This window comes from Struthio camelus, chromosome W (genome assembly GCF_040807025.1).
Source record: "Struthio camelus isolate bStrCam1 chromosome W, bStrCam1.hap1, whole genome shotgun sequence".
In the NCBI taxonomy this organism is placed as follows: Eukaryota; Metazoa; Chordata; class Aves; order Struthioniformes; family Struthionidae; genus Struthio; species Struthio camelus.
In genome coordinates this window covers 49,864,957-49,875,559 of record NC_090981.1, presented here as the reverse complement: position 1 = coordinate 49,875,559, position 10,603 = coordinate 49,864,957, and the positions used below count along the sequence as shown (strand labels likewise).

At 59.9% G+C, this 10,603-nt stretch overlaps 2 protein-coding genes across 2 annotated transcripts; both read right to left on the bottom strand.

Moving 5' to 3' along the window:
* Positions 1-478: 478 nt before the first annotated feature.
* LOC138064117 (multicilin-like) lies at positions 479-1,821 on the bottom strand. The gene is made up of 3 exons (XM_068925208.1): positions 1,621-1,821; positions 1,373-1,483; positions 479-892 (listed from the first exon to the last, which is right to left on the bottom strand). Exons 1-3 carry the CDS (start codon positions 1,819-1,821, stop codon positions 479-481), a joined length of 726 nt encoding a protein of 241 aa, XP_068781309.1.
* A 3,398-nt stretch (positions 1,822-5,219) lies between these two features.
* LOC138064334 (cyclin-O-like) lies at positions 5,220-6,840 on the bottom strand. The gene is made up of 3 exons (XM_068926378.1): positions 6,589-6,840; positions 6,302-6,487; positions 5,220-5,961 (listed from the first exon to the last, which is right to left on the bottom strand). Exons 1-3 carry the CDS (start codon positions 6,838-6,840, stop codon positions 5,476-5,478), a joined length of 924 nt encoding a protein of 307 aa, XP_068782479.1. The 3' UTR covers positions 5,220-5,475.
* Positions 6,841-10,603: the final 3,763 nt, after the last annotated feature.

Here is a 10,603-nt window from a genome sequence, read left to right as displayed (position 1 = left end):
GTTTAATATTCCTTGATTGAGAATTTGTATCACGTTTAACCTACTTTGGGTGGTGTATTAATTTCAACACACACACCATCCACAATCACTACCCCATATTCTTCTATCTGACTGAGCAAAACCTGTGGATAAAGCTGGGCAGCTTTTCATTTAAGGGCATCTCAGTAGTCATTACATTCATTAACAAATTATTGAAGGCGAGTTACCAACTCCAAAAACACAGCCCCGTGTAAGAACTTGCCACAAGCTACAGCTGCACCGCCCAAGGCCTTCAGGAACGAAAGCAAATGCCTTTGCTGTCTTGCAGTGCGTACGTGCAGTGCGTTTTCATTCGCATCCCCTCCAGCCTCCAGAAACAGAAAAAGCCTTAATACCCGTTTTCGGCGAGGAAGAGCGGCCCGAAGGAAGGGGGCGCGTCCCCCCGAGAGCAGGCGCCCCGGGAGCCCCTCGCCGCCGGGGCGGGCCGGGCCGGGGGCGCTCAGCGCGGCACCCAGCGGAAGCGGTAGCCGCCGCCGGCCGTGCGCAGGCTGAAGGCGCTGCCCTGCGGGAAGGCCAGCGTGCGGATGCTGCCCGCCTGCCCCAGCGCCGTGTGCAGGCAGCCGCCCTCCTCCGGCACGTCGCCGCCGGGGCGCGGGGCGGCGTGGCCGGTGCACAGCCCGTGGAAGGCGCCGTGCAGCTCCGGGGCCCGCCGCGGCCGCTTGGGCTCCGGGCCGTGGCCGAGGCTGCGCAGGGCGGCGCGGCACTTGTCCGACACCTGGCGCAGCATGGTGTCCACCCCGGCGGGCTCCTCGCGCCGCTCCGGCGGGGCGCCCCAGCTCCCCGGCACGGCGGTGGCAGTGGCAGGAGGAGGAGGAAGGGCCGCCCCGTCGGGGCACTGCGGCTGCACCAGCCTCTGCCGGCGAGAGACAGCGCCGCTTCGGCGGGCTGCGCTGCACCCCGCCGTCCTCTCTCGTCCCGCACCGCCCTGACCCGCACAAACCCATCCGGCTCTGCCCCATCCCGTCACGCACCGCTCGGTCCTGCACCGCCCCATCCCCTTCCGTCCCGTCCCGTCCCATCCCACAGCGCCCCATCCCACACCACCCCACACTGCTCGTCCTCCTCCCCCATCTCATCCCGTCCCGCACTATCCTGTCCTGCACCTGCCCGTCCCATCCCGCACTGCACCACCCCATCCCGTCCCGCTGTGCACCCCCTTGCACCCCCCACACTGCCCCATCCCGTCGGGCCCTGCAGCACACCGCCCCCACCGCACCACGCTGCCCCATCCCACGCGGCCCTGCCCTGTCCCTCACACCCCCCGCCATGCCCCACTGCCCCCCGAGGGGCCAGCTGGGCCGTGCGGCAGCCGGGCCAGGCCGGCAGCACTCACGTCAAGCACGGCAGCCAGCTGCCTGGCCTGGCTCGCCAGCTCCTTCAGCTGCACGTTGCTCTCCCTCAGCAACGTGAGCTCTTCCTGCCTCCGCGCGAGCGTCTCCCGGAGCTGTGAAGGAGAAGCAGGACAGGGAAGTCTGGGACAGCCCCACCGCCCCTGGCGTGGGGGGACACTGCGGCCACCACAGCAGGACGCTGGAGAGAGAAATTGCTTTGGGCTCTCGGGGAGCATTTCTGAGTCCTTACCTGGCTATTTTCTTCCAGGGCATCTCCCAGCGCTTTCTCATGCTGGTTCGCTATGTCCCTCCAGTACAGTTTGGGGGAAGGCAAGCTTTGCAGGGGCAGCTGCGGCAGAGCGCTGCTCTCCAGCTGCGGGGCACAGGGGCTGAAGGCCACATCCTCGCCAAGTGAGAAATCAAAGTCAGCGGAGGCCAGCGGCGGTGGCATTAAGGCGGATGCCTCTAGAAGGGAAATCCACAGGCGTTAGGGTAGAAAAGGTTCCCACGTCCTCTCTTCCCGCTAGCTGTAACACACCATCTCTACACTGAGCATCTGCCCCAGTCGTTACACCCAGGCATGCCTTTACTCTACCACGGCAGCTGCGTGCCCTAAACCTGTGTGAAGTTCATCTTACATCTCTTTGGTTCGTTGCAGAGGGGAGGGATATAAAGAGCTACGTGTCAGCCCAGGTCTCTCTACAGAGGACCGGGGAGGTGAACTCTCTTACGGACTGTCCCACGGTTAAATAGGTGTGCAGGTGAATGGGTATGCAAAAACCCCAAAACAAAACCAAAGAAGCATGAGAGAGGACCGATTGCAGCACCTGGGCACAGCAGGACTACTGATTCGCAGGCACAGGCATGTTTGGCTCACGTAAGAAAAAAATACTTGCCAGATATAAAATCATCCACAGCATCTGTGAACACCTGAAAATCAAAGTCCGGTTCATCCTGCGAGCAGTAATCCTGGAAGAGGTGAATGAAACATGCCTGTGAGCAGGGCCCATGGCTCAGACCTGCAAGGCCTCCTTGCCATGGCTTGGCCCGTGTTGAACGTGGCTGGGCATAACACACCGCCAAGCGCCTTGCGCCGCTCTCAGCCTTGGCCTGGGCCTCCGTTCCCAAGGCTGTGACACCCCAGAGCATGGGGAGCAGAAGTGACTGCTACCTGCCCTGCCCTCGCTGCCCCCCGAGGCTGCAGCCGTCGGCGGACAGCGTGTGCCACGTGCAGGCCTGCCCGGGGTCACGGCTCCAGAAACGCCTCTTGCCCCTGGCAGCAGGGCAGCTCCCTGCAGGCAGCCCCAAAGCAGCGCCTGGCACGGGGAGGCACCTCCTAGGGGAGCGCGCACAGGAAAGATCTCTGCCTGCGTCTCCCAGAAACTGCCTCCAACACCTCTGCAAGGTGCCTCGCAAGTCTGCGGCTTGTGCCAAAGAGCTGCACCAAGGGATAGGGCTTAAAGAAATCCCAGGGGGTGCTACAGATGCGCGGACACACGCGTTAGCAGGAGGGAGAAGGTTCTGTCCCCTGAGATGAGGGTGAAAGCGCAGCTTGTCAGCGTCACAGAGCACGGCAGGTTCCCCCGGGCTCTTCCCCATCAGCGCGGACTGCGCTAATTTTGGGGCCCCGCGAAGAGCGCCCCCGCCGTGGCATAAGAACTGCCCGGCCGTTGCACAGTAGCTGTGCCCGTTTCACGGGTGGGGAGGCCCGAGGCCGGGCAGGGCGCAGCACCCACCGGTGAGGCCGAGGGCTCGGTCCCCTCAGGGAGCCCCGCGCGGGGCTGCTCCCCCGGCACGGCGAGCGGCAGCGCCCGCTGCCCCGACGGGGCGGCCCGGTGGCACCGGGGCCGTGCAGGCCGGTGGAAGGCCGGGGGGCGGCCGAGCCCCGCTCCCGCCGCCGCCGCTGCCCGCCTGCCTCGGCCCGGGGTTACCTGGTGCGCGGCTGCGGGGCCGGCCGGGAGGACGCGGGTGCTCGTCGCCAAATCCTGCCAGTCGCCGGGGCCAAGCGCTGGGGTCCGGGGCGGGGAGGAAGGACAAGGACAGAGAGGGGTGAGGAGCCGGCGAGGCGGCGCGGGGGAAGGCAGGGGCCGCGAAGGGGCTTTGCTGCTGCGACCCGGCGTGGGAGAACTCACCGGGGGCGGCGGCGGCGGCGGCGGGGGGAGGCGGCGGCGGGCGCGGGGCGGCGGAGGGGGGAGGCGGCGGCGGCGGGCGCGGGGCGGTGGGGCCGGGGCGGCGGGGAGGCGGCGGCGGGGCTGGGGGCGAGCGGGGGCCCGGCGCCGCCGGGGGGGGCCCCGCCGCCCCGCCGCCGCCGCCGCCGCCCGGGGGGGCCCCGCCGAGCCGACCCGGCTTCTTGGCGAGGCGGGCGGGCAGGTCCTGGACCGTGTTGGGGCAGATGCTGCCGAAGGCCCTGCGGCCGCCCTGCTGCATGGTGCCGCCTCGCCTCGCCTCGCCCCGCCGCCCCGGCCCCGGCCCCGGCCCCGGCCCCGCGCTCGCCGCTCGGCGCCGCCCCGCCGGCGCGGGCGCGCAGCGGGGGATGCGGCGGGCTGCGCGCCCGCCTTTCCCCTCCCTCCGCCGAGGCGCGGAAGCGCCGCCCGTGCCCCGCGCTGCCCGGCCGCCCGCGCCCGCGCAGCCCTTCCCCGCGCCCGCGGAGCGGCGGGCCGCGCTGCCGGGAGGGAGGGCAACGGCCCCACACCCGGGAACGCGGGGAGCGGCTGCCTCCTGCCGGGGCGGACGCCCGGGCCCGCCGCGCAGCGCGGCACCTCCGCGGGGGGCTGGCGGGCAGCCTGGGCTGGGCTACGCGCCCCTGGGCCCGGCCAGGCGAAGAGGCGAAGTCGCCGCTCGAGAGCTGAACCCGGCCCTGGGCAGCCTTCAGCCCCGAGCGGCCACCCCTGCCCGCGCCTCGCCCCCTCTGCGGCCCCCCGCAGGCTGGGTTTTCAAGTCAACACAGGCTTGATTTTTCCAAGCCTTTTTATGCTTTAGCTAAGAGCATTTGTTAAATGCTAAGTTAAGCATACGCAGGAGGAGTAAAAGGGATCAGTCCGTGGTATCTTGACTCAGCGTAGCCACACGTTGGGAAAGGGCCCTTCCCCCTGAAATCACTGAAGTGACTCAGAAAGGCGAAAGTGACCGGTCGTATGTTGTGGTGTGCTCGGAGGTACTTTCTGACCTAGCAGTTTTGACATGCAGTAAGCTCTCCTAATTTTGCTTGAATAATTAAAGCTAGATATTGAAGTGCAACCCGTTCGCCCATTTCGTGCTGCCTTGAAACGCATGCAACTTGGGGGCCAACTTATAAATTGTACCAGTTTTAGATATGTATATGCTGTTTTAACGTCACCTCTGTGCAGAGATAAAGATGCAATAAAAAGGAAGAACAAAATATGTTGCTGTGTTACACCTTTTTTCTTCCCTTTAGTTTTTCTCATGTTGTGGTGCCTTTGCAGTTGTGTTATTATTTAACATTTTATTTTCTTACGTCGTAAAACTCTTTTTTTTTGCAGAACCATTACCGGGACAGTGCATGTCAGCTTTAAATGGAGAATGTTACCATCGTGCATAATTATTTTGCAGAGGTTGGAATTAACTCTTGAGGTCAACTCATTGTGTGCCAATGCATTTCCCCTCGCAGATGTGCACGCACCCCGCAAGCAAATAAACAAGTACAGGTGACAAGTGGGAAAGCGTTTATTAAATGCGCATTTGGTTCTTCCACCTGTTCCAGTGCCGTTATCTTTATGAACCACCTTCCAAATAAATAAATAACACAGTACTTGAGATTGTGTATATGTACACACTGGATGTAAAAAAAAAAAGTCTGTCAGTGCAATGGCCGTAGAATAGCAGCGTGCAAAATGTGATCTAACTTTTAAAACTCGAATGACGCTCGTGCTTCGTTGATTAACCACGAAATCAACTCTACGGAGTACGGATAATACAGACAACATATGAGTCAACGTCGAGTCAACTAAGCGCAAGCCTAAGGCAAATACTGTCTCTTCTCGAGGTACGCCGCGGGCAGCGGCCGTGCCGCGGGCGCGGCGCAGCGGCAGGGAGGCGGCAGCGCGCACGGCCCCGGCCGCCCCAGGCCCCGGCGGCGCTGCCCCGCTCAGGCGCCGCCTCGCAGCCGCGGGCACCTCTCGGAGATGCCGGGGGGCAGCACATGGGGCAGGGACTCCCCGTTCAGCGACACCAGGAGCTGCAGCTCGTCCATGCAGTCCCGCAGCAGCCCCTCCGGGTAGCCGCTGATGTGCAGGTCCAGGGGCGTGTGGTGCTGCAGCAGCCGGTCGGCCAGCCCCAGGGTGCAGATGGCCAGCAGGGACGGGGCGTACTTGGTGAAGGCGTAGTCGGCCAGGCTGAGCTCGGCTACGCCCCGGGCCAGGCTGCGGGCGTCGTTGGCCTCCGCCGCGTCGGCGCCGCGGGCGGCGATGCGCACCTGCGTGAAGTGCTCCAGGAAGAAGCTGATGGTGGGCGCCGCCAGGCTGAACTGCAGCTTGTGCAGCACGATGCACTCGAGGTTGCAGAGCTGCTGGCGGGTGAAGGCATCGCAGCAGAGGGCGAGGAGCTCCTTCACCCTGGGCGGGTGCACCTCCACCTGCGGGGCACACAAGCGGCAGGGGCGTTGCGGGGCGCCGGGCCGCCGGCGGCCAGGGGCGGACGCCCGCTCCCCCGCAGCAGCGCGGCCGCGGGAGCAGCGCGGCGGGAAAGGGCGCAACGCCCTGGCCTCAGCGCGGCGCGGCTGACCTCGGGCAGCACCTGCTTTGCGTTGCCAGGGGCACAGAAGAAGGTCGCACAAAATCCAGCGACGGGAGGCAAACGCACCCGGGTCCCCCCTCGGGCTGCTGCCGCTGCCGCCCCGCAGGGGCGGCGCGGAGCGGAGAAAAGCCGGGCGCGCCGGCAGCAGCGGCCGCGGGGGGCCGGGGCCGGGGCCGTACCTGCTTGCAGGCGATGAGGAGCGCCGTCACCCCCAGGAGCTGGAAGCAGTCGGCGGCCACGGGCGTGGTGGCGAGGAAGCGGTCGAGGATGTTGACGGCGAGGCAGAGGGCCTCGAAGGAGAGGCCGAAGTGCCGGTGCACGGGGATGAGCCAGCTGACGAGCCTGCAGCGCGCCTCCGCCGTCACCTGCGGCACGGGCAGGGGCGCGGGGGGCTCAGCGCGCCGCCCCCCGCCGCCGCCGCCCGTCCACCCGGCCGCGCCCCGCCGCCGCCGCCGCCGGCCCCCACCTGCGGCTGCCGGGCGAGCGGCTCCCGCGGCTGGAAGCGGCTCTCCAGCCCCTTGCGGGAGCGGTACCAGCTCTCGCCGTACTCGCGGAAAGCCTGCAGCTCCAGCGGGCCGTCCCCCGCCGTGGCCACCACCGCCGCCGCAGCCGCCCGCCGCCGCCGCCGCTTGGCCGGGGGCCGCGGGCAGCCGCCGCCGCCCCGCCGCCCCGGGGAGGCGCCGCGCCGCCCGCCGCCGCCGCCCGCCGAGGTGACCATGGCGGCGGCGCGGCCCGACGGCGGCGGCGGCGGCTATTTGAGGGCGGGCGGCGGGGGCGGCCCGGCCCGGCCCGGCCCGTTGACATCAGCGCCGCTCTCCCGGGGAAAGGCCCGCCCCGCGGCGCTGCCACCCGCCCCGCCGCCCGGGGACGCGGGGAGCCCGTCCCGTCGGTGCTGCCCGACGGCGGCGTTAGAGCAAAGCGCCGCGGACAGCGGCCCCAAACGGCGGGCTGCGGGCGGCTGCGTTTAGCAAGCCGAGAAGGAACTGAGCTACAAAAACGCGTTGCCCTCTTGCGAGGCGTGTCACCAGCTGGAGTGAGACCCTGTGCCACCTCGGCTAGAAGCGCAGTGCCTCCACCTGCCACTGCCTGGGCAGGGAACCGCGGCCGAGTCACCGCAGGGCCAGAAAACACCCCCCGAAGAGCTGTGCCCAGCGCCGTCCCTTCTCTCAGGGAAGGCAGGCGAAACAAATCGGACAGAAGCGCTGTAAAGCCTGTCACGGCTGAGCCTGAGCCTGAGCCTGAGCCTCACCGGCTGCAGCGGCCGGACTTGCCATTTTGCCGCTTCTCAAGTAAATGACCGATGAGCGCCGCCCCCTAGCGGTTATCTCAAGCCGGTGCGCTTTCATAGCGGCGGCCTGCTCGCCCCGTGCTGCCTCTCCGTTTGATGTCACCATGATATACCCCACCGTAAATGAAAAGGGAAAATATTAAGAACGCCAGGGTTCTCCTGGGGAGCTGGAAGCTCAACTCCACTTCTATCTATTGACTATATGGATAGTCTATATATTGTCAATATATTATATGACTATATATATTGACAGAGCACCATTTCAGACAGCAGGAAATCAGAATGTTTTTGTGTGAACACTGGTTTATAGAAGCACAGTTGAGGCCAGCCATGGCTATGTTACCAGATATATATGATCTGCTGAGCTAAACACTGGAAAAGACTTGTAGAAGGAAATGAAAGATCTGGGTCGAATGAGGGGGAGAAATCAATGGAAAAGGGAAGAGACAAGTTCAAGCAGCGACTGAACCAAAACAGGAGGAGAGGGGAGGAGACGGGAATGCTGCAGCTCGAGTGTCGGAGCAGGAAACAAGTGGATGTACAGCGATGGATGCGGCAAGCTACCTTCAAAAAAAAATGCACCCCAAAGCCACTATTGTGACTCTGTTGAGAAAGGTCCCTTGATTTCGATCTCGTATCTGACAAGTGCTTTGAGAAAAGCAGCAAGAAGGTGTTACGGAAGAATACATTCAATAAATGGAACAAAACTGAACGTTCATGCACCCCGAAAGAGCACAGGTCCAAGCGCTGCTGGCATCATCATGGGAGCAGAAAGCAAATGGAGTCTTTGCAGCGTATCTTTAACATTTTTAAGTAACTCTTCTTCTGTGTATACCACAGTTTGACCCATTCCAGGACTTCTGCGGAAATCAGGAGAGTAAGTGATTTCCTACTTTTTACAAGAAAACCCTTTAAAAATAACTCAAAAAAAATACTTGTTCAAAAGATCACTAAGCGGGGTATGCTACAGAAACACGTAAACAATGCCTCTTCCCAGCGCTACAGAACTTTGAATTTCAACATTATCATATACATGGAATAAAAAGTATATGTTCATCACAGTTAAATAAGGGAGAACTCAAGTACACTGAAATATATTTCCAAACTGCATTTCAGAAAGATACAAATCAAAAGCTTCCCCCAGAACATTCACAAAATTAGGAAAACATTCACCTGAAATTTCAGTGGGTTGCAGATTTAATCTTTTATTTACAGGTAATTCAATTTGTAGTTACTTTTTATATCTAATGCCTCTGATAAGAAAGAACGTGTCTAGAAAGAGTGCAAAATTGGCATTTTAGGGTCAAAAGACCCTTAACTGCTTAAGTTTTTGCTTTTATAAATGTTGGTATACTTAGTAATTAAAAAATACACTTCCTGATGTTTCTAGGAAGTCTGAACAGCCACTGGTTCATCACAATTCATGCAAGAATAACAGAAGAAATGTGATTACTTTTTCCACAGAGTTCTTAATAAATTACTAGCAGGTAAGCTTGCCTCTCCTGGAAGTGATTGTGATAACGTCTAGAAGTCGTTTTACTTTCGTCTTACGTTTTCCTTTCAGCACAGCAGTACCACTTGTGCTATGGCAGTCTGCTGGATAGCTCAGTGTATGCTGCCGGGTCTCTTTCAAGATCGTGCATTTTCCTCAACTGCCGTTTTTGCCAGAGCACACTATTAACCTCTGCTACATGAAACCAGTGTTGTTTAGATGAACGAATCTTTTGCATAGCGCACACTGAGTTCATATGTTTGTCTGTGATTGGTTCATGGCACAAAAGTATATATATATTTCCCATTCTGAAAATTGAGTTGATGATCTATAATTTTCATTTCCTTGTTGTAAACTGTAAAGTTTGTGGAATGTGAGAGCCTCTGGTTCATTACAGTATCTGATTAGGACTATTCAGTATAAAAGAAATAACAAGTGGTGAATTCAACATACAGACACACAAACGTTAAGAAGCGATAAGGGAGACAACAACAAAGACCAGAACTCTTCAGCCAAGAACTGATGGGCCATTAAAGGAACTGCTCAGGCGTAGCCTCGAAGAGGGTCAGCCTGAACTTCATAATTGATAAGGGGGAAATACAATCATCATGCGTGTTATAGAGTATTTGGGAGGGCTTGTGGGACAGCGCAAAACTTCTTCTAGGATATCAGAAAGGTTTATAGGACTGCAAGACTTTTATGCAATATTTAGTGGAAGGGCCAAAGGTGGGGAAAGGGAAGGAGCAGGGTGGATCTGGAGGATCAGGCATGGGAAAACAGAAGGGAGGGGGGATAAAAGGAGCCAGTTGCCTGTAAGCAGTCTCCTGGCCAGTACGCTTGTCTGAGCCCTGCACCTGATCACAGCAGTCTATCCTCTCTTCTTAAAACCTTAACTGCTGTGTAATCTCACTCTCTAGCCTATGCACAAGTGCTGCAATGTCCAGGTGCCAGTGACTGGAGAACAGGCTGCAGGTCACAGGCCTCAGGGGTCTAGGTGCTGGAAACTGGAAGAACCAGGGTGAAAGAGAGGTCTGGATGCCAGCAACTGGCGAAGGGACCATTGGGTCCATAGGCCTAGGTGCCAGCAACTGGGGAGAGCAGGTGCATGCTGCAAGGTCTAAGTACCAGCAGCTGGAGAAGGGGCTGCAGGTCACAGGGTCCCATAGGTCTATGTGGCAGCAACAGGAGAAGCAGGGATGTATGTGCTTGTGCAAGAGGTCCACAGGCCACAGCTAGAAAGAGGGGGGTGTGCCTTTATTTCACCAGTGAATTTAACCCCGCATGCACAGACACGTTAAATTGCTAGCAAACTGCAGGCTGGATCATCCCATAAGAAGTGGACACACAGCTAGAAAGACTCAAGATCCAAGCCAGTAGCTGGGTAAGTGGCCCAGGGTCCAGGCCTGGACATGAGACAAACTTAAATATTTAAGGCATCTGTGATCGCAGGTGGGACAAGTATGTGAGTTTTGCTAGTGAACATCAAACTAGACTAGCTGGCAAGTAGGAAGAGAACTGCAGCCCAGACAAGGAGGCCCAGGGTCCAGGCATGGATATTAGAGTCATACTGACGATAAACTTGTGAATCAGGGGAGTGATTTTGGTGTTTTTGGTTAGTCAACTTCAATCACGGTCAGCCAGAGAGAAGGAACAAGACTTGGCTATCTGCACTTGTGTCTTTTGAGAGTTCTGGTAGTGTTA